Genomic DNA, 24,807 nt, shown 5'->3' with positions numbered 1-24,807 from the left:
CAGTCCATAGCATGTTGTCATTATGGTAAAGATGCCTATGACCAATGTCTAGAAGAAGGCCAACTTGCAGAGATCCACTTTTTTTTAAAGTTTTTATTTACATTCCAGTTAGTTAACATATAGTGTAATATTGGTTTCAGGAATAGAATTTAGTGATTCATCACTTACATCTAACACCCAATGCTCATCACAAGTGTCCTCCTTAATACCCATCACTTATTTAGCCCATCCCCCTCCCATCTCCCTGCCAGGAACCTTCAGTTTGTTGTCTCTGGAGTTAAGAGTCTTTCCCCTATGTTCATCTGTTCTATTTCTTAAATTCCACATATGATTTAAATCATATAGCATTTATCTTTCTCTGGTTATTTCACTCAGTATAATATACTTTAGCTCAATTCACATTGTTGCAAATGGCAAGATTTCATTCTTTTTGATTGCTGAGTAATATTCCATTGTGTGTGTGTGGGGGGGGGTGGATGTATACAACATCTTCTTTATTGATTCATCAGCTGATGAATTTTTGGGCTCTTTCCATAATCTGGCTATTGTTGATAATGTTGTTATAAGCATCAGGGTGCATGTGCCCCTTCAAATCAGTATTTTTGTATCCTTTGGTAAATACCTAACAGTGCAATTGCTAGATCATAGAGTAGTTCTATTTTTATCTTTTTGAGGAAATCCATATGTTCTCCAGAGTGGCTGCCCCAGTTTGCATTCCCACCAACAGTGTAAGAGAGTTCCCCTTCCTCCACATCCTCAACAACATCTGTTGTTTCTTGTGTTGCTAATTTCTGTAATGTTCTTTCTTGAAAGCTTCATCAAGTGAAGCATTCTCTATTTATATAAGCGAAAATTATGCACCTAGGGAACAAACTCTAAACATCCTAATATAGAATTTGTAGCCATCAAATAGTCAGACTGTGTATTTTGTCTTAGTAAAATTATTTTGGTTTCCACTGTAAAAGTCAGTAATCTATTCTGTGATGTAGTAATATTTTTATAGGAATTAAAATGATTATTTCTGTCTATATCTGTTCTTCCCAAAGTTTCATATATGTTATATATGTTATCATTATTATTAGTTATTGGTAGATGTAAGTTTATCATTTGAGCAATGTAATGGTCATTTTATTAATACAATTAAAAAATAGAATCTGCTAAAATGTTTCTAACACTGACAATCAGGTGTGTTTTGCATTTCAGCTCTTAATTTTTCTATTTCTAGTAAGTATTATTATTATAAGTTGTGTCTTATTTATTTTATCTTAATATTTCAAGGGAAATATTGGATCACTATATAATTATGGAAAGCTTCATCTGTGATATGTATCAACTATTATAAGCTTGAGAAGTTAGTTTCTACTCTTAGGGATAAAATATATTCACACAGACATGATATTTGATAATACAAGCCAATATTATACTGTTTTAGCATAGGTTTTATAACATGATAATTTATATCACTATGATCATAATATTCTAATAATTTATTTCAACTCCTAATCTCTATTTTTATTATGAAACTCATTTATATACATTTATATAAGAAAGGATAACATGTATTGTATTCCAGAGTAAATATATCCAATATGTTAATTATGGATTTATCAGAAAATATATATACTAAATGATACTTTTTTCGTTAAGACTTTTTTTAGAGCAGTTTAACATTTATAGCAAAATCCAGGGGAAGGTGCAAAGATTTTTCATGTACTCCCTGCTACAGTACATGTATAAGCTCTCCCATTATCAATATCCTCCACCAGAGTGGTACATTTGTCACACCTGATGAACCACAATAACACATTATAATCATCCAAAGTTCATGGTTTGCATTATATGGCTCACTCTTGATATTGTTTGTACATTCTAAGTTTGGACAAATGTATATTGCCATATATCCATCATTATGGTATCATGCAGAGTATTTTACTGTCCTAAAAATTCTCTGCACTCTTCCCGTTCATTTCTCTCTTCAATCCTTGACAACCACTGATCTTGTTACTGTTTCCACAGTTTTGCCTTTTCCAAAATGTTATCTGTTTGGAATCATACAGTATTTAGCCTTTACAAAATGGCTCCTTTTATTAATTAATATTCCTTTAATCTTTCCCCATGTCCTCTCATTACTTCACAGCTCATTACTTTTTAGCACTGAATAATATTCCATTATCTGGATGTGTCATAGTTTATCCATTCACCTGCTTTGGCTTAGTTGCTTCCAAGTTTGGGCAATTATGAATGAAACTGCTATAAACATCCATTTGTAGGGTTTTGTGTAGTCATAAGCTTCTAATTCCTTTGGGTAAACAAGGAGCACAATTGTTGGATAGTACAGTAAAAGTGTATTTAAGAAACCGCCAAGCTGCTTCCCAAAGGGGCTGGATCATTTTGCATTCCCATAGCAATGAATGAGAGTCACTGTTGTCCCTCATCCTTGTCATCATTTGGTGCCATCAGTGCTCTAGATTCTTGGCCATTCTAATCAGTTTGTAGTGCTACCTCATTTCAATCTGCATTTCCCTGATAGCATATGACTTGGAGCATCTATTTGTATGCTATTTACTATCTGTATATCTTCTTTGGTAAGGTGTCATTTTTGAATTCAGCTGTTTATTTTCTTATTCTTGCATTTTAAGTATCCATTATATATTCCAGATAATGATCTTTTATCGGATGTGTCTTTGGCAAATATTTTTTTCCAGGTCTATGCTTTTCTTCCCATTCTCTTGATATTGTCTTTTGGAGATCATTAGTTTTTAATATTAATGAAGTCTAGCTTATTGGTTATATTCTTCTTGGATCATTTGTTAGTGTTTTATCAAAAAAGTCATTGTGGTACCTAAAGTCATCTAGATTTTCTCTTATGCTAACTCCTAAGAGTTTTATGGTTTTGCATTTTGCACTTAAGTCTCTGATCCATTTTGAGTTAATTTTTGTGAAGGGTATAGGTCTGTGTCAGGATTGATATTGTGTGTGTGCGTGTGTGTGTATATCTAGTTGTCCTAGCATCATTTTATTATGACTATTTTGTTCTATTGTATTGTCTTTGCTCTAACCAATAAATTTCACTTTTGAAAATGAGTAACTGTAGAGCTCTAAACAAAAGTTCAGATATTGTATTTATATTATTACAGGGTATGAAAAGTAAATTTTAGTAGTTATTTTATGAATTTATTTGTTGCATGAAACTAATATTTTATTGTACAAAACTCATTATAAGAGATGATATTTTCACTCAAAATTATAACTCAAAGTATTTGATTTGAAATTTAGTGTTTAAAAATAGTTTACTTTGTTTCTGTGGTCTATCTCATTATCACATTTCTGGGGGTCCCTGAATTATTTTTTTAATCCATAGAGCTTTCATGAAATATTGTATAAGACAAGAATGTGCACATATGGTAAAGAATATAGTATAAAAATAGCACCATAGAGTAAAATTTTAAAAATGATACTTCATAAATATTGACTATGTGGTAAATGATTATTAAAAATACATTTATGATTATTATTTTTTCAGAAATTTTTATATATTAGCTTTGATTGTATATATTTTAGCAATGATATATTTTATCATTATAGTAGTTGCTGTTTTTAATTTAAATTATTACTCTTTTTAGAAGTAAGTCAGTTTTAGCTAAAACATAAATGATAATTATAACAAATTATAATAAAATCAATTTCCATTAATTTTACATTATTATTTTTAAAACTAGTTTCTAAACAAATTATTTAAGAAGCAGTAGTAACTCCAGCCAAATTTGCGTATAAAGTTGATTCCTATTTATGTTATTAGGTATCTTAGATACTTGAGGGGATTTGTGAGGAAATTAAATTGACAAATGATGAGAAAAAGTAGAGTCCTATATTTTAAGTCTTCAGTAAAAAAGTAATGTGAATCTTTTTTATTGGTGTCTATAACTGTCTATCAACAGTAAGCATAAGATAGAAAACACTGTCACAAAGAAACCTGAGCACGATGCTGAGAATAAAAGCATTACCTTTGGCACACTTTTCATCCCTTATTTATCTTCCCCCCACAAATACCAAACATTCAAGCAGTTTCCTGGCCTTACTGCAGTTCCCATTGCATGGCCCCACTCTCCTCCAGCCTTGCTATGATCTATGCTATGATAGATAGTGTTCCCAGCACCCTCTCTCCTAATCAAAAATTACTGTTCTATGCCCAAGGTCCTTCTTGGTTCAGTGTTACAAGTGAAGTTGTGACTGCTTGAGAAGAGCATAATTTATTACCTCTCCAAGAATATTTTCATTTTAATAAAAAAAAACTAACCTAAATGACTGGATAACTAATGGTGAGACTGAAGACACAGAGAGCAAAACAGGAAGTAGAGTGATTTTCAGTGTTTTGCAAACCATGTCTTATATGTTATCTATTCTCTCATTTCCTACGTTGTTGAAGACAGTAAGAAATTCAGGAGAAAAAAATTCCTCTTCTGGTGAAGTGCTCAATGTACAAAGAATTGATGAACTGTAACTGCTCCTGGAGAGTAAAACTAAACTGAGAAGAAGAGAGGATAAAGAAAACAGGAATATTATTTATAAAATAGCAAAATATTAACAATTATAGAATATATTTTGTTTTGCAATAGTGATTTTGTTTCTTTGTGGGTGGACTTGAGTTCAGAGAATGAAGAGAGGCCATAGAAATATGAAGATACTGGGTTATAGTGTATGTCCACATTATTTCTAGCATAAAAACAAAGATCTAAAAGTTGTGGAGAAAAATATTATGATGCCTTTATAAATTTGCCTAATTTTGATTCTACTTGTTTGGTTTTTTTCCCTTATAGATTTTGTGATTTCAGAACATATTTGAGAGAACAAAGACACATTGAAAGTCAGAAAGAATTTACACAGAGAGGGAGGTGGTAAAATACTTCTCAGAATATAAGCATGGCAAAACTCACAAAAATCAAAGAGTTTCCAAAAGGAATTATACTCTACTTTGGAATGTTTTAAGTGTTCATTGTAAAGTGTGTTGTTTTGCTTACAGTATATTTTGCTTCATATATTAGAAAACAGAATGGCAGTAGAAAAAAAAACAGAAGGCGGGAGCAGAAGAGAAAATCATAATTGTTAATAGTCCACAAAATGCCTGATTCATACATAAGTCATTAAGAATTAATTATGACCTTATTGAACATAGTTCTCATACATTGTCTTCTAGCCAGTTGATAATGTGGCTCTACACAACAGAAGGAAACTCAACTTTAAATGAAAAAAGCATTTTTTCTTAGATTAAGAGGGTACATATATCAATAAATGAAGAACAGGAAATTTTGCAAACATTTGCAGAAAAATTAGCACTTGGAATTAAGATAGGCATTTTCTGGTTAGACTTTATATTATACAAGACTGGCCTATGAATTTCCCCTGAGTTTCTTCACATAATAGTAATTAATTATAATATATACTGATAATCTTACTATAATATAATTTTAGATGCACTTGACTTAAAAATATGTGCTTTTGGGGCACTTGGCTGGCTCAGTCAATAGAGCATTCAACTTTTGATCTCAGGGTTGCAAGTTGGAAGCTCATGTTGGGTGCAGAGATTACGTAAAATTAAACTCTTTAAGAAAAAAAAAAAAAGATGCTTTTCTTTCCAAACCATTTGCATATACATTTTTGTGATATATGTGAAAGGCACACATTTAGGCATTCATTTATTATGAATGAAGAAAATTAACCTTGAAATACAGAATGTTATGCTCACAGTGATATGGTAGGTATCTTCAATTTAGGTGATAAATGTGCAAACTCAAACAACTCAGTTTTTATTACATTCTGTATTAGAATCAGTTTCCTAACTTACATCTTAATATCATATTTTATTTGTGAAAAATAAATGTGTTTTGCCTGCATCCAACATTATTAGGAAATACCAGGGCTAGCAGGCCTTTTTAATTTGCCATCACAATTTATAATGTTAAGAGAGTCCCAGTGGCCCCTCTACCTTATTTCTAAATGTCTACTTGCAACAGAATAGACAAAATTCAAAATTTTGACTTTTAAACAAGGTTTTCTCAGATAATACCATCTATAATTGAAAACACAGATGTTTCTTTTTATCTTAATTTAAGTCTAGGATTGAGATAGTCAATGTTTGTTATGTGCTTAGAAATGTGGAATTAAAGTCATTGTATTTACCTACTGTCTATATTGGACTTAGACAATGCTACTATTTATCACTATTTTGAGACCTTGGCCCTTATAAGACAGCAACTATGATAAAATTATAAGACTTGCCTAATTCTCCTCCTTCTTATTTTCTCCCCATGTGAAATGTATAAAGAAACATTTATTAATAAAGGGGTGTGTGAAGATTGAACACTAGTAGCTTATTTAGGAGGCAGCATCTTTAAAAATCCTGGGAAAAAATGTATAGTGCAAACTATTAGAATTTTGCTTGTTTCCAATTATACCTTTTTTACACTAAAATATTATAATTGTTATGACAGTTTTAAAAAGCTGTAACTTTTTTAAAACAAATTTTATTTTATACTAGAGCCATGGATTCATGGCTATACCACATTTGAAAAAAGGAAAGAATCAATAATATTATATAAATGGGAAATGTGTAAATATTTACACAGAAATAATGGAAACCAAGTTGCAAAACCCTTGTATAGTGGTTAACATCATAAGGAGAAGAAATATGAGAGAAATAATCATGCATGAAGTTAAAAATATATCAAAATAAAAACCAAATATGTGGTTATTGTTTTGTTTATCCACTAGTTAATTCTTCCATTTGCTCAAATTTACTGAGTAGTTAATATACAGAGATCATTAGATTTGGTACAATGTAGATTAGCAATAAAGGCATCAAAGTAAATAAACTGAAGCTTTACTATCTATGAATAATATAAACATGTGGAAAATTAAAAGGTGGTGATATACTTCTAATACATTCCCTTAAGAAATTATGAATAAAGAGGGGGCTCCTGAGTGGCTGTCGGTTAAGCGTCCAACTTTGGCTCAGGTCATTATCTCAGGTTTGTGAGGTCAAGCCCTGCATTGGGTTCTTTGACGTTAGCACAGAACCCACTTCAGATAATCTGTCCCCCTTTTTCCCTCCCCTTATCCCCCACTCTCTCTCTCTCAAAAATAAATAAATATTAAAAAAAGAAATTATAAATAAATAGTTTTTGTTATTCACTCAAGAAAGTAGTATTTCTACTATGTGCAAGATCAGGTGTTAAAAATATTAAAGCATGACCTGCCCCCACCACAGCCAACAAGTAGAGAACCTTATTATCTAAACTATTAATTAAAATACACACACACACACACACACACACACACACACACACACCCAGGTTTACATGAGACCTTTTAACAAAGTGTGGTGTGTCATTTGTGCCTTGTATGAATGTGGGAGTGTAAGTTGTCTAAGACAAACTTCACAAAGGATGTAGACTTATATATGAATCAAGGGAATTTATCAATACATCAGGGACAGGAATCATGAGAGTTAATGTATCAAGGACAGGAATGAGGAAGAACATGAACAAAGAATAAAAGTATGGGTTATATGGTGGAATTATATGGTATATGAAGTAAAATATGTGTCTCATAAAATAATGCATTACAGAAAAACTAAATAATCTTTTGTGCTCAGATGGATGTGTACCCAATCCAAACAATGCATATGTAAAGTTAAACAGATTTATCTAAATAACTGGATTGAAAACAATTAGAAAAGATCTGTAATTCATTCAAAAAAGCAGATTTTGTTTTCATTCAGAATTAGTTAATTAACAATTATGCCAAAGTGTTTTTTTTTTTTATTTTTTTAATTTTATTATTATTTTTTTAACATTTTTAATGCTTATATATTTTTGAGAGAGAGAGAGAGACCAAGAGCGAGTGGGGCAGGGGCAAAGAGAGAGACACATAGAATCCAAAGCGGGCTCCAGGCTCTGAGCTGTCAGCACAGAGCCTGCCATGGAGCTGAAACTCACAAACTGCAAGATCATGACCTGAGTGGAAGTCAGAAGCTTAATGGACTGAGCCACCCAGGCACCCCACCAAAGTGTTTTTTAAATGTTCATCTTTTAGATTCGTAAAACTTTTTGCTGTTAGGGGTTTATAAGTGTGCAAACAATAGGAAGAACTACTAAGTATGATTTTTTTTCAAAGTTTACTATACTTCAAAAATTTTAATCATTCTTTATAGTTAAGTAGAACATTTTGATTAAAATATTTAGAGATTTGGGGTGCCTGGGAGGCTCAGTCAGTTAAGCGCCTGACTCTTGACTTCCGCTCTGGTCAGGATCTCACGACTGGTGGGATCATGCTCCATGTCAGGCTTTGCGCTGACAGCATGGAGCCTGCTTGGGAATCTGTCTCTCTCTCTGTCCTTCCCCACTTGGGCACAAGTTTGCACATATGTGAGCGCTTTCTCTCTCTCTTGTAAAAGTAAATAAATAAACTTAAAAGATTTAGAGAACTAAAAAAAAAAAGATTTAGAGAGCTAATGGCTTGATTTTGGGAAGTTGTTTGACCTACTTCACTTAATAGCATTAATTACATAATATAAAAAGATATCATATTTTGTACATGGCAAATCCTCAAATATTTGTTTTGCATTTTTAATAACACTTCAATTAGAGCATGAATAGTAAAAAATATAAATAATACATACCAAAAAATTGATAGCAGATATTGTGACTTGCCGGTTTCCAAATGCTAGAAAGTAGGAAAAGAAGATGTAATGCATGCATTCACATTTTGGATTGTCTTGCTATAAACATAATTGAAGCAGTGTTTATTGGATATTACTATCCTCTAATCCAAAGTACTATGCTGTATATAATTGACCTTTTGGGGTAATACATTTGAAGTTTAAAAGAATGAAATATTTTTGCTTTCCACATGAACTCCTCTTCTAGTTACCTAATGATATTTAGAATACAAATGGAATCTACTTTTAATTGGTATTATAAAATTCTTTGAAGGCAGATTTAATTTCTCATTTGTCACTTTAAAAGCACATCATTGATGTATGTGTGTTTCTGTGCCAGTACCATACTGTCTTGATGACTACAGCTTTGTAATCTAGCTTAAAATCTGGAATCATGATGTCTCCAGTTTGGTTTTCATTTTCAGGATTGTTTTAGCTATTCAGAGTCTTTGTGGTTCCATTCAGATTTTAGGATTGTTTGTTCTAGTTTGTTCTGTGAAAAATGCTGGTGGTATCTTGATAGGAATTTCATTAAATGTGCAGATTGCTTTAGGTAGTATAGGCATTTTAAAAATATTTGTTCTTCTAATCCATGAGCATGGAATGTTTTTCCATTTCTTTGTGTCCTCTTCAAAATCTTTTGTAAGTATTCTATGGTTTTCAGAGTACAGATCTTTTACCCTTTTAGTCAGAATGTATTATGCCAAGCGAAGTAAGTCAATCAGAGAAAAACAAATGTCATATGATTTCACTCATATGTGGAATTTAAGAAACAAAACAGATCAACATATAATAAGGGGGGAAGAGAAGAAAGGGAAACAAACTACAAGGAACTCAATGATAGAGAACAAACTGAGGGTTGACAGAGGGAGGTGGGTGGGAGATGGGCTAGATGGTTAAAGGGTATTAAAAAGGGCACTTGTGATGAGCACTGGGTATTGTGTGTAAGTGATGAATTACTGAATTTTACTTCTCAAACCAGTATTGCACTGTATATTAACTAAAATTTAAATGAAAAGAAAAGGAAAATGATTCCTTTATAAATAAATAAATACATACATATCATACGGCCTAATATATGATTGCATTTGATCATATGTCTTGTTTTTTAATGTTTAACAACAAAAAGAGACATGCTAATAATAATTTTTTTCATTGATGTTTTAGAATAGGTAATATTTTAAGTATTTTATATTTATCATCTAGAAACAAATATATGAGGTAAGATTTAATGTTCTCATCTTAAAGAAAAATATAGATTATATCAGTTCCCAAATCATATATGAGTAATTAATAAATTAGAATTTAAGATAGTATCTTAAAGTCACCTTTCTGATGGCAGAAAAGTTGTAATATAAAAAAGTACTAAAAATAAAATTTTCTGATAAGCTCATCAGCTGTATTAATAGTTGCATTTTTTTCTAGATTTATGTGAGGGTGTGTACATATAAATTGTATTTATGTAAACATATTTACAAATAAAAAATATAATGTCTCATTTTAAATCTTGCATATTTTATAAGGATATATTTAAAGACTTTTCCAATACTATTAAGCATTCATTGTAAAAGCTATGACAGCATATGCATTATAATGTGTAATATGGCTAGCTCTAAACATTAAATATTATCTAATTGCTGCATAATTAGTGTAACTTTAATTTTATGTATGATAAGTAATACAACTTCAAACATCTTTCTTTGTAAGACATTTATAGAAGTTCTATTTCCATGGGCTAGAAATTTGAAAGTATAATATAGTCAAAAGTTATGTAAGTATTTATGTATGAATATATATATGTGTATATTCATATATAAAACATGTATAATTATTGGAGATTTTGTTTTTATAAAGTACATGTATCTAATTATGAAATAAAATACATTAATGGAGAAAATTTGGGAAATAGATAAAAGTACAAAGAGAAATAAAATGCATAAAAATCCCATTATCCATTGTAAATCTATTAAAATTCAGATTTTCCCTTGGAAATATACATATTTTCTCTATACTTTTTATAATATGTGATAAAACATTCTTATAATCAATTATTCTTTAATATCTCTTTGCCATATAACTAAGCACATTTACCATATAATTAAACATTCTTCTATAGCTAAATCAAAATATTTTTTTTATTTGTACCTACTATTAGACAAAACTTTATTCATTCAACAATACTTATTAAGAATTTATATGATAGGCACTATACTATGTACTTGTGATAAATCAATTAAACTTAAGCCAAAAGCAACTCTTATCTTAATAAAAATTATTGTCTGACAAGGAAACAAATAATAATCACAAGATAACAAATGGAAGCTTGCAATCCTGGTAAGTGTTACTAAGAAAGACCTATATAGTATTTAATGTAAGAGCTAAAATGAAGGATTTATTTTAATCGAGGAGATCAGGAAGGACTGAGTACATGTTTGCACTCTGATTTAGAAAATGAATAGATACTAACATACACAAGAGAGGGGTTCAGAACATGTCATGTATCAGGACAGTGAAGATATACCTTGTTTTCATTTTTTAATGAGAAAAAATAACTGTATGATTAAAACAGGTACTGGGACAGAGAATATAATTTTTAAATATTTTAAATGTTTATTTCCAGTAAGCAAACTTACAGATGGTATAACTTGAAACAAACTTTCCAGAAAAAAATCTAGCCATTATTAAAATTTTCTGTAATATTTTTATAATTTTTATAATATTTCACATTTAGAATTTTTACAAAGGCCATTTTTCCTTGCTAGCTGCTGATACTAAACATATGTATTGAATTTTCTGAACATATGCATACAGTTTGCAGTTAATGGAATATGCCTGCCATTGGGCAGTTTTTAATTATGACAGTTTTTTTCCTATTTACTTTTAAGTATTTTTGAGAAGTAAGAAAAATGACCTCCTTAATGGTATATGTGTCAGAAATACATAATAATATGTTGTGTTTTATTTAATGTGTGTAAATGTACAGATGCCATTAATTTTATGCAGTCAAATTTGTTGAGAATAGGGCTTCTCTTGATATTCTCAAGGTATTCTCATGATATTCTCATGAAAATATTCTCATGATATTCACTTTCCAGCTGGGATCAGCATTATAGGGCTATATATATGTTCACGGAATTTGATTCCTACTTACACCTTATGCATTTGAGAGTCTTGAGCCAGTAAAATTAGACTTTCAGGGTCTCATTTTCCTAATTTATAATAGGGACTATTAACACATCATAATGTTTCTTAATGGCATTTTTACATTTCTTGACAAGCATTTCCTTTTCAATAAATACTTTACATATGTTAATACCAATCAGCCTCTATTTTTATCACATATGTGAATGTAACATTTTTCAGAGCCTCCTCTTCTTAAATATACTATGGAGCAAAAGTATCTATCTGTTAATGTTCTAAAGTTAGTAGGTAAATATTCTGATAGCATACCTTTAAGTATCAGAGTTATAAGATGTTAGGAAATTTCTTTCTTCAATATTCATAGTCGCTAGTATTTAGAAGAATTAAAGTTTTGAACATTGCAATGATACACTCTTAGCAAGCTCGACTAGATTTCTTGATCTTAACAAAGATTCTGTGTTGGTACTTCAAGTATATATTAAGACAGTTTAACTGATTTTGTAAAATCTGAAATGAAGCTTGAATACTCTATTCATTTCTATTTATTTCAAACTTTAAAAACACCAGAAATAGATCACAAAAAATAATTATCAATTAAATTTGAAACCTCAGCCCTTTCTCACTAGAACCCCGTGTGTGCCTTGTGAGCTGCAGTAAAAGCTGAGGAGAGAAAAGTCCAGAGTAAATAAAAGAAATGGAATTCTTTGTTCGGTACAGCTATTTCCCTCCAGTTTTAGGAACTGAGAATTTAGGTTTGGTCCATTGTGCTTTCCACCAAATTGCTTCAGCTGAGTCAATGGCCAGGATATTTTATAAAGTTATAAATAGAAAATAGTATGTTAAAGAAACAAATTGCTTCTTACTGAATTATATTTAATATTTTAACTACATATTTATATTAATTGTTTATTTTTTAAATCCTGATAGTTGATTTCATGTGATTGTGTGATGATACAGAATTTTTCTTTTTAATTTTCACCCTTTCATTTTTACTATCTGTCACTTTGGAGATTTACAACCAACTCATATATTTGTTAGAGTTCCTATGGAAAGAAAATAAACCAATGTCAAAATGGTCTTTAAGCATACATAAAAATTTAATGGAGCATTATACAGAAGCAACTTAAAATTCACATTTTTTTCATTATTTGCTTATTTTTTTTTTTAATTTTTTTTTTCATCGTTTATTTATTTTTGGGACAGAGAGAGACAGAGCATGAACGGGGGAGGGGCAGAGAGAGAGGGAGACACAGAATGTGAAACAGGCTCCAGGCTCTGAGCCATCAGCCCAGAGCCTGATGCGGGGCTCGAACTCACGGACCGCGAGATCGTGACCTGGCTGAAGTCGGACGCTTAACCCACTGCGCCACCCAGGCGCCCCCATTATTTGCTTATTTTTTAAGTGTACCATGTTTCATAGCTTCTGTGTAGTTTAGAAGAGAGTCTTGATGTTGGCAATTTAGTATGGATTTAATTAGAAAGAAATCATACATACATGGTGGTGTATACTGTGGGTGATTAATATAGTAGGCAATCCAAGAAGTAAATCCCCAATAAAAGGCACAGCCCTGCAAATAAAACATAATAAAAGTTAGGGAATACGTATATATACATATATATATATATATATATATATATATATATATACACACATATATATGTATATATATATGTATATATATATATAAAATCTATCATATCATTTGAAATCATCCCATATATTTATATGCCAAACTGCAGCTTTTTTTAATATGAAAAATGGTATAAATGTTCTAAGCCAGATAAATGAAACACTTCCTCTCCCAATGAAGTAGCATTTTACAAGTAACTATTTGATACCACTAAGGAAATGCATTACTTTGCTCAATCCTTATTAATATAAATGGAATTTAGGATATAAGACAAATGTAACAATATATTTTAAAAATATCTTTCAAGAGTGGTTTTGTCATATCAAGTAATATATATGAATGAAAGCATAAAATAATAATGCATTACATAAAATATATTAATATTCACTTTCCATCAGTAAATGAATAAAATAATGAGTTATTTAATCATTAGTAAAACCTGTCTTGATAGATTATAAAGGGAAATGTCCTAGTTTTAAAAGTCCTAGGCTATAATACTGATCTTGTACTGATACGATAAATCTTAATGTCTTCTGCAGAATAGAAGCAGCTAGTCTAAATGAGTTTTGAGGTTTCTAAGAGTTTTAGGGTTTATTGTTTTAATACAATGACAACAATAGAATAGCTTGTTGAAATTTTTACAAAACAGGTATTCGCCAAAAAAAAACCCCAGGAACTCTTCAATAAGGAAATACTTCCTATTGAAAGTCAATATTAAATTGGAATTAGTACTGGAAAATTGAATTGCAGGATGTTATATCATGTACATTTCCACTTTAATATTTCATAAAACTTCCCATTTTCTTGACAGCTCTTTGCTGGGATGGTTATTAACTCCTGCATTCACCATTTTTGGAAGAGCAAAGACACTGTCATCACACTGACAACTGTCATCAATACAGAATGTAGTTTCATCATTTCAAATATAGGTCACACAGACCTATATTTACACAAAGGTTCATATATGACATCCCTCCTCTTCAAGTGGCACTTAAAGAGTCTGAATTCAATGCCAAGTACTTCCAAAATCAAATGTGCCTGAGCATATGTGGCCTGTAACATAAAGGACATGGCAAATCTTTTATGTAGGGTCATTGGTTGAGGGCAGCTCCAGTGAAAAAGGTCATGGACGAAGTGGCATTTCAGGAGCAGAGGTTTATGATGTGCTGATACAGTTGAACGGAAGAATCTAAGCATAAGGGAAATACAGATGATTGCATTATTTTACGGATGACCCAATACACAAAATTTCTCAATAGTAATTAAAATGACAAAACATATCAATCCCACCTTTATCAAATTTTTCAAAGGTGTATGTCCTGCAGAAACTTTATGGACAAATAAGGTTTCCAAAAGATAGCGGATATAGTGTATACAATGACAGAAGCAAGCCACACTAGAAAGAAGATAAAAAATGAACATTAAATTCACTTCCAAAGGTCTGGCTTGCCTTCTGTATAAGACGTTTTATTATTTATTTTTATTTAGTTTGCTACAATATTTATTAGGAAATGTTTCTACTAATCAAACACTAATGTTTATTTCAATATTGTTATGCTAGAAAATTTCTAAATTTATTTCACAATAATAGTACTATTACAACACTCTCTATAAGTTTACTTCTGATGACACTCAAAATATTTTATAATACCAGTCGTAAGCTATAAGCTCACACCTACCCCAAGAATACATAAAACTATAGATGGACTCATATCAAAATGCCTCAAGAATGAAGCAGAAAATGTACACTTTTGTTTTGTTCTAGTATGGTTGACATACAATGTTATATTAATTTCAGGTGTACAACATGGTGATTTAACAAGTTTATGCATTATGCTATGCTCACCACAAATATAGCTGTCATCTATCATCATACAATACTATTACAATATCATTGACTATATTCTTTATACTGTGCCTATTACTCCTGTGACATGTTTATTCTGTAACTGGAAGCCTGTGTCTCCCTCTCTACTTAACCCATTTTGCCCCCCCCCCCCCCCCCCGCTTTCTCCCCTTCCCCTCTGCTACTTGCTACTACATGGATAGACCTAGGCTATTATGCTAAGTGAAATAAGTCAGATTGGGAAAAACAAATACCACATGATTTCACTCTGTGGAATCTTAAAAAAATAAATAAATGAAAACAAAAACACAACAAAACAAATGAATAAACAAACACACAAAAAGCAGAATCAGACCTGTAAATACAGAGAACAAACTAATGGGTTTCAGAGGGGAAAATTTACAAGTTTTAAAAATATCCAAAACCTACTTAGACTTCATTTGACATTTATAATATTCAGAATAACTTTTTCATTGTTTGGCTTTCCTTCAACAAGAACCACACATTGGAAAAGTTTGAACTTCATTTTTTATGGAGGCAGGACAGCTTTTTTGTTTTGTTTAGTTGGTTTTATGTTTGGTTTTTGCCTACCTCACAAATTGTAATGTCTTGTTTATTTCTTTGAGTATTTGTTTTGTTGCTGTTGTTCTAAGTTAACATCTCTCTTGCCATTTATAAAACTATTATTTTTTTTTTTAATTTTTTTTAACGTTTATTTATTTTTGAGACAGAGAGAGACAGAGTATGAACGGGGGAGGGTCAGAGAGAGGGAGACACAGAATCCAAAACAGGCTCCAGGCTCTGAGCTGTCAGCACAGAGCCCGACGCGGGGCTTGAACTCACTAACTGTGAGATCATGACCTGAGCTGAAGTCGGCCGCTTAACCGACTGAGCCACCCAGGTGCCCCTAAAACTATTATTTTAAAAGTAAATGTCAGATGTGATTTACAGAAATATATACTCTTGCTTATGCTTAAAATATATTTCCATTAAAATCTGTACTGCATTTGTTAAAATCATAAATTTCAAAAACTGACATCTATTCAAGATAATCAATATGGATCAAGAATTGCATACTTAAGCCAATAAAGTTTGAACATAAAGATCATGTCATTTACTCTATGTAAAATCAAACATTGAGTCTCCCCCGGGAGTTTATTTTAACAAAATGAATTAATGATTTCTGGTTAATGATATCAGTGACTTTAGGGAAAACAAACACAAATCAACCTGGTTAAATCCCAGGGAATTTATTATTATTCATTAATTCATAAATGTAAGTTTGCATCTATCAGGAGAGGGGCATGTTCTATGTGCGTATATCTATGAATAACAGACGAATTCTGTGAGAAGTGAGAAAACAAGTGTGGATATCTGGGGGCAGAGCTTTCTAGACAGTAAGAAAAACAAAAGTGAAGTTCTAATTTAGGAAGATGTCTTATGAGCTTAAAGGATTGATGAGGGAATCAGTATCTTTCCTACCTTGTTGGTTCTTTGTTAGGAGTATTTCTATAAATCCTTGAGTGAGAAAATTTTCCACTTTATAAGAAATCATAAAGTGAGGTTATGCCCAGCTATGTAGCAGATCACTAAATAATAAATTTTAGTTCAAGCCATGGTTAAATTAGTTCACTTATTTTTCTGCTCCTACAAAGCACCAAATTTCTTTGTACCACAAATAATTTCCACATGAAGATTTTCTAGTTAAAATCTGACTCATCCTTCCAGAAAACAAAGAAAATGGTTGATATGCCACTTTCTTAGAAAAGCCAGCTCATAACTCCCATCCAAGTTAGGTTCTTCTCTTTTATAATCTAAAAGCGCCCAATGTAAAATAAATATGTTTGTAATTGGTTCATCCTTCTAATCATTCAAAACACTTTTACTGAGTACTTCTTGTAAACCAGGTCATGTTAAACAGTGAAGATAAACTGAACATGAAAGTAGACCCATCATAGAACTTTGTAGAGGGAAAGATACAAACAAGTGATTATGTGAACATATAATTTTAAAGTAATAAATTGCATAAAGGAAGAACATTTCAGTAGCATGCTTGTCATACAAAGAATAGGAATGGCCACCCAGAGTAAGAAACACTGAACTTTTTTTGAAGTTTAAATAAGAAAGAAGAAATAAGTAATTGGGATGGGAGAAGAGGGATAGCATGTGTAAATGTCCTTGTGAGAACCGGAACATGGTAGGTATCAGGACAAGAAAGACCAGTGTGGCTGTGGCACAGAAATCAAGGGTAAGGGAAAGCTTGATTTGAGATGAGAAAGTCAGAAGTGAAATCACTCTCTATCTTCTAGTATTCCTATGACCTAAATTTTGCTTATTTTTTTTTAAGTTGATTTATTTTGAGACAGAGAGAGAGGAAGGGAGAGAGAGAGAAAGGGAGAGCATGTGTGAGTTGGGCAAGAACAGAGAGAGGGAGAGAAAGGATCCCAAGCAGGCTTCACGCTGTCAGAGCAGAGCCCCAGGTGGTGCTCAATCTCACAAACTGTGAGATCATGACCTGAACCAAAATTACGAGTCAGATGCTCAAATGACCGAGCCACCCAGGCTCCCCTGAATTTAAGCTTTCCTTAAATTTTGTTCCTTATTTCACTTAGAGTTTAGTCATTAAATCAGGTTCTTTTTTTTTTTTCTTAACAAATTGCTAACACTACATCTCAGTTTAGCATCTTGGATAATTATTCTTTCTCTTTAATTTGGTAGTAAGCTGAGAGAAATACAGAGACAGAGAGACAGAGAGACAAAGATTATTTTCACAGTATGTTATATATTGTGCTTTGATAACTGCCCTCATCCTTTTGTGTACCTTATTTTTACTTTTCACTTTAAATTTTTTTTTTTTTTTCAACATTTTTTTATTTATTTTTGGGATAGAGAGAGACAGAGCATGAACGGGGGAGGGGCAGAGAGAGAGGGAGACACAGAATCGGAAACAGGCTCCAGGTTCCGAGCCATCAGCCCAGAGCCTGACGCGGGGCTCGAACTCACGGACCGCGAGATCGTGACCTGGCTGAAGCCGGACGCTTAACCGACTGCGCCACCCAGGCGCCCCTACTTTTCACTTTAAAGTAAAACTTAATTTTGGATTTTGACCAACTAAAGTTAACTTATAAAACTTTTTTGGGGGGAGTGCCTGGGTGGCTTAGTTAAGTGTCCGACTTGGCTCAGGTCATGATCTCACAGTCCGTGGGTTTGAGCCCCGGTGTTGGGCTCTGTGCTGACAGCTCATGGCCTGGAGCCTGCTTCAGATTGTGTCTCCCCCTCTGTCTGCCCCTCCCCCGCTCAGGTTCTGTCTTTCTCTCAAAATAATAAGCGAATATTAAAAAAAAAAGTAAACCTATTTTTTTCCTATTTGTGTCATTGTTTCTTTCCTACAAATTTTGCCCATATTTTTAGAGAAGTATGTGTTTTATTATATTTTATTTACTATCACATCTTCAGCCCTATGTATGACCTCTCAACTTTATAATCTTAACCTTTTTGTGATATTTTTAAATGTCCAGATTTCTCCTACTGTGATCATTATGAACTTATATTACTTCCACTTTAAGGTATATTTAATAGTTCTTTGTATATAAATTTGCAAGTTGGTGTGTATACATTATTTAAAGTTACTTAAAATATATTTCTATAACTGTCATCCTCTTTGAGCTTATAAACAACCTTAATATCTGTGTGCTAGTTTTATCTCCTCCTAACCTATAGATATGATACGTATTACTTACTGTACCACTGGGTGGCGCAATCTTCTAGAGCTCTCTTTCATGTCATATATGTATGGGATCCTCAAATAAAAGAGGAGATATATCAGCAAAGGTCCTGTGTATTCAGCCAAAAATACCTGAAAGAAGGTGATATAAATAAAAAATAATAGAATGTTATTAAGATTTCCATGTAAACATAATAAGCATGTCCACCGGCAGCCTACTGAATGAACTGGTAAATTGGATAGGTAGCATTATTATTTAAAATGTATTAGACTGTGTGCTAACAAAATTAACAAGAAGTCTTCCTTGGAAGAACTAGTCAAGACTTAAGGAAAGAACAATTATCAATGGTGAATTTAAAATAAAAATATTGGGGCACCTGGGTGGCTCAGTCGGTTGGGTGTCCGACTTCGGCTCAGGTCATGATCTCACAGCTCGTGGGTTCGAGCCCCATGTTGGGATCTGTGCTGACAGCTCAGAGCCTGGAGCCCGCTTCAGATTCTATGTCTCCCTCTCTCTCTGCCCCTCTCCTGCTCACACTCTGTCTCTCTCTCTCTTTCTCTCAAAAATAAATAAACATTTAAAAAAATAATAAAATAAAAATGTTGAAATAATGTAATGATTTCTTCACAAAGGAGTTTTTATTTAACCATTATAAACCTATTTCTTTGTGTCTCCTCAGTCAAACCATTATAAACCTATTTCTTTGTGTCTCCTCAGTCCCATATACATTCCATCTTCTATGTAAACTGTCTCTGTTGCTGAATGGAATTGGCTACAGTATCTATCTTTTTTTTTTTTTTTTTAATCTTTATATGGCTGTGTCATCTTGAATTCAATTGATTTGACACTGATTCAAATAGAAATAATTTAGTTCTCTTTTTTGGAAATTTTAGACCTTGATTCTAATGCGTCTAAGTAGGTAGTTAAAAGGATTGCCTTCTGAATTCTGAAACTGAGAGTCAACCATGTATGTGGAGAGAGATTAGAGAAATAATCATAAGATTTGGAAAGATAAGTGGAAACAAGGCTGTTTGATTGCATGAAGTTTCACCAGCTGACTATTTTTCTGATAGTTTTCTAAATCTTATAACTGTCCATTATTTGGTTTTGTTTTGATGCTAAAACAAGATTAAAGTCACTCTGGAATTTCAGAGAGAAAAAGGAAAATAATTTACCTCTGAGTGTTCAAAGAGAAAGGATGCAAACATGACAATGATAAATTCAACTGCCATTACTGCTTTGCTTTGTCTTTGCCAATTTTCATCATTTTCTAAGAAAGAAAATGTAAAGCTGCACATGTTTTACTCAAATATACAGGTGTGCACATTGATTAAAAATTATGTTGTTATCTCTTGTGAGAATTTTATGTAACTGCATCTTTATAACATGATATATGTTCATAATTATATATAGAACTATATATACATATATATATAAATATTTAAATATGTATAAATATTTATATATGTAGGTTTGTTTAGATTTTTTTTTCATTTAACAGTATTTATCATCTCATTAGCCAAAAAAGACTTTTATATGAGGGTAACATGCAACATCTGACAAATTCAGTATCAAACAAACCCTTTACTGATGGACTATATTAATTTATGGCATACAACATGCCTGATTATTCAAATGTAAAGAAAAAAATGTTTACCACTTTTGAATGTCTGATAATAGAGTCTGGTTAATATTCCAGAATAATTAGAATAATTGTTCTATTAAAACAAAATATTCAAAATATTTATTTCAATGCCATCTGATCTAGCCAGGTCAATTTTGAGCAAGTCTTCCAGTAATATATCAGTAATGAAAAATGTTATGAACAATAGTTAACCTTGATCATATGCCACTCTTTATTAAGTTAATAAAAATGCTATCACAAATATGAAGTTTCTTTGAATCAGGAAATTAAACTACAGTTTTATCTCCATCATACCCTAAAATAAATCAGGAGAATCTGCTAGCTTACAGTAATATGTCTAGGATGCCCAATATTTTATCACAAATATTGTGCACCTGTAACATGGGGGTCAAAATAGTACCAAAGTATGAAGGCTGTACCCTGACCTGAAAGCATTAGAGAATGATAAGAATAATTTTTGGACAATGCATTTTAAAAAAAAAGTCTATTTGGGTGCAAGTAGAAAAAAAAAGGAAGAGAGGTGTTTTATTAAACCTAGAAAGTAATAAAAAAGTAGTTTCAGAATAAATAAAGAGCCAGATAGAGAAAAATAATAATTAGACACACTTCTGAAAAAGGATTTTTTCTTCTCCTACTAAACAAGAACAAATTCAAAACCAAAGCCAAAGAAACAAATAAATGTGCTGCTTATAAGGCCGAGCAAATCAGATGAATTTACAAAGACTAGGAAGTCCACTATAAACCAAAATTTAGTGGAAATTATATATTCAAAATAAGCAGATATCTTTTTTTTTTTTTTACTTTGAAGACACACACACGCACGCACACACACACACACACACACACACACACACACTACTTTTAAATTCCAACTTGTTTCCAATATCATTTTCTTGCTTTTGCTTTATAGAATGTTTATTCACTGTATTGAACTAATGTATGGCTCAAAATGTAAAATTCAATGATACTAGGAAAGCTAGGTAATTGAGATTTGTTTTTGGAACTTATGTGGAATATTCAACTTGGGATATGTCTAAATTGAAAAAGGAGGAAGACAATAAGCTGTTTTAGAAATATAAATTGAAACACACAGCTGCAATTGTTGCAAATTGATTAGAATCTTTGTGCTTAGATTATGCTTAATGCATTTCATTCTCTCTTGAAAAAAAAAACTTTTTAGTCCTATTATAATTAGGATACTGTGGACTTCATATCTTTTTTTAAAATTTCAGTTGAGGGGCGCCTGGGTGGCTCAGTCGGTTAAGCGGCCAACTTTGGCTCAGGTCATGATCTCGCTGTCCGGAAGTTCGAGGCCCGCGTCGGGCTCTGTGCTGACAGCTCAGAGCCTGGAGCCTGTTTCGGATTCTGTGTCTCCCTCTCTCTGACCCTCCCCTGTTCATGCTCTGTCTCTCTCTGTCTCACAAATAAATAAACTTAAAAAAAAAAAAAAATTCAGTTGACAGTTGAAAACAAAAAAATTGCACATTTCATAGTTGTTGAAAATTACTGACAAAATAAAGTAGTGTTGACCTTAACCTTCTAATGATGAGAGAGCTATTAAAATTATGAGAGCATTTCCCAATAGTAATATCACTTTTTACTGAATGAGAAGTATTGAAGCTAATATAATACTTAAAGAAGTTTTTCTCTTAATTTAACCATTATATGAGTAATATGTAATGGAGAGTTTTATTCTAGGTTATTCAAATAAACACTGTAATGAGATCAGCAAGATAAATTGATCAAAATATTTTTCAGTGTTGAAAGAGCTACTGAGTCATTGAAGAATTAGAAAGCCAAGATATTTTAATCAGGACTCTGGAATAGTTATTGAATCTAAGATGTGAGGATATGTCTTTTTGTTTTGTTTTGTTTTGTTTTTAAATGTTTATTTTTGAGAGAGAGGGAGAGAGAGGGAGGGGGAGAGAGGGGGAGACAGAGAATCTGAAGCAGGCTCCAGCCTCTGAGCTGGCAGCACAGAGCCCTATGAGGGGTTTGAACCCATGAACCATGAGATCACGACCTGAGCCGAAGTCAGCCACTTAAACGACTGAACCATCCAGGAGCCCTTAGGATATGAAGTCTGATAGCACCCTGGAAAGAAGACTAAATTTTTTGAGGGTGCCGGAGAATGGAAGGACAAAAATTGTTGGTTGGCATTTTTCAAAGACAGAGAGATAGCCTTATAAAATCTCCAGGTTTTGGGTTGAGACCTAGAAGAGTTACACCCTAGGAACAATGATGAAGCAGGAGTAGATCTGTCTTTATAGGTGCTAGAGCTCAGCCTGAGATCATTTCAGTCATCAATTGGATTAAGATGACCTAGACCAAATAACGTCATTAGTCCTTCTGCAGGAAAATAAGTCACTTTGAAAAGAAGTTAATATCATTCTATGCCTCAAGTTATCTTTAGAAGTTTTTCATACACATTTTTCTGCACTAGGTCAGAAATGTAAGGGTGTAACAGGAGTAAAGACATGTAATCAGGGGCGCCTGGGTGGCTCAGTCAGTTAAGCGTCTGACTTCAGCTCAGGTCATGATCTCACGGTCCGGGAGTTCGAGTCCTGCGTTGGGCTCTGGGCTGATGGCTCAGAGCCTGGAGTCTGCTTCGGATTCTGTGTCTCCCTCTCTCTCTGCCCCTCCCCCGTTCATGCTCTGTCTCTCTCTGTCTCAAAAATAAATAAACGTTAAAAAAATTTAATAAAAAAAATGTAATCAAATCCAAAGAAACAGCAGATTCGAAACAGATAAACTGAATATCCACATAACAGAATTATCAGACACATACATTTAAAAAATGATCTTTGTATGTTCAAAGAAATAAAAACCAAAGTTGAGAATTTTAGCAGATAGTTGAAACCTCTGAGAAGAAAAATATGGAAATGGGTGTGTGTCCCAGGAGAATACAAAGAGAATAATGGAAAACCAACTGTTAAAGAGATTATGATAATTTTCAATGAAATATTTATACAAAACAGAAGACTCGGGTTACACTCTAAACCCAAAGCGGGATAAACAGAAACAATCATAACCGTATCATTTTCCGACAGTGATAATCAAACAAAAGACAAATTTCATATGAGCCAGAGAAAAGGCACATTAATTTCAGAAGACTGTAGTGGACTTTTAGAAACAAGGGAGTCAAATATCAAAATAATGAAATTTTGTGAAATGAAGACAAATATAACTGCCAATATGGAATTATTTTTTCCCGTAAAAAGTATTTTCCAGAATAAATGTTAAATGGATATATTTAGAATGAATATGACAGAACTAGAATAAATTACTAAAGATATTCTTCAGGAAGAATGATAATGATCACAGTTATAAGAGCAGCATTAGAGGTACTAACTAAATTACAGTGAAACTGATAAATCTAAATAAATATTGGCCATATAAAATTATAGTAGTTGGGGTTTGCTTGGGTGGCTCAGTTGGTTAAGTGTCCAACTTTGGCTAAAGTCATGAACTCATGGTTTGGGAGTTCAAGCCTCCTGTTAGGCCCTATGCTGACAGCTAAGAACCTGGAGCCTGCTTCCAATTCTGTATCTCCCTCTCTCTCTGCTCCTCACCCCGTAGCACTCTGTTTCTCTCTCTCTGTCTCTCAAAAATAAATAAACATTAAAAATTTAAAAAATATTTATAGTTGTGGATTTTTACTTAAAAGTACCTAGAAAATTAAAATATATCACAACAATAGAAGATGAGTCAGGAAGAGCTCAAATATCATAAAGTCATTCAATTATCTATGAAATATCTTCACATCAGCAAACCTAAATTCAACAATGTATATGAGTGTTCAATATCTTAAAGATATACATTATAATCTCTTGGGTAACCAGTAGAGTTAGTAAAAAAGAAACCAAAATAACAGCGAGGCTAATAGACAATAAAGTATGACAATTAATTCCAAATGGAGCAAGGAAGATAAAAACAAAACAAAAGGATTGTAGACACATGAAGCAAATTGAAAGAAAATATTAAGTTTTGTGATAAAATTCAATATCTTTTATAATAAAAATAGACTATGATTAAAATGTAAAACATTAAACTATTATACCACTAGAAGAAAACATAGAAGAAAGCTCCCAGACCTAGGGCAA

General features: G+C 32.2%; 1 protein-coding gene across 2 annotated transcripts in view; it reads right to left on the bottom strand.

Moving 5' to 3' along the window:
* The window catches only part of TECRL (trans-2,3-enoyl-CoA reductase like), a 124,988-nt gene that overhangs the window by 35,088 nt on the left and 65,093 nt on the right, over positions 1–24,807 (bottom strand). For both annotated transcript variants that reach the window (XM_086704935.1, XM_086704934.1), the window contains exons 5-8: positions 19,075–19,190; positions 14,779–14,884; positions 13,353–13,425; positions 8,678–8,721 (exon numbers count right to left, since the gene is read on the bottom strand). In XM_086704935.1, coding sequence (XP_086561061.1) covers positions 8,678–8,721; positions 13,353–13,425; positions 14,779–14,884; positions 19,075–19,190 — 339 coding nt within the window. The remainder of the gene's footprint in view (positions 1–8,677; positions 8,722–13,352; positions 13,426–14,778; positions 14,885–19,074; positions 19,191–24,807) is intronic.

This window comes from Puma concolor, chromosome B1, assembly GCF_028749965.1.
Source record: "Puma concolor isolate L17-30 chromosome B1, mPumCon1.1.hap2, whole genome shotgun sequence".
Lineage (NCBI taxonomy): Eukaryota > Metazoa > Chordata > Mammalia > Carnivora > Felidae > Puma > Puma concolor.
This window is presented reverse-complemented; position numbering and strand designations above follow the sequence as displayed.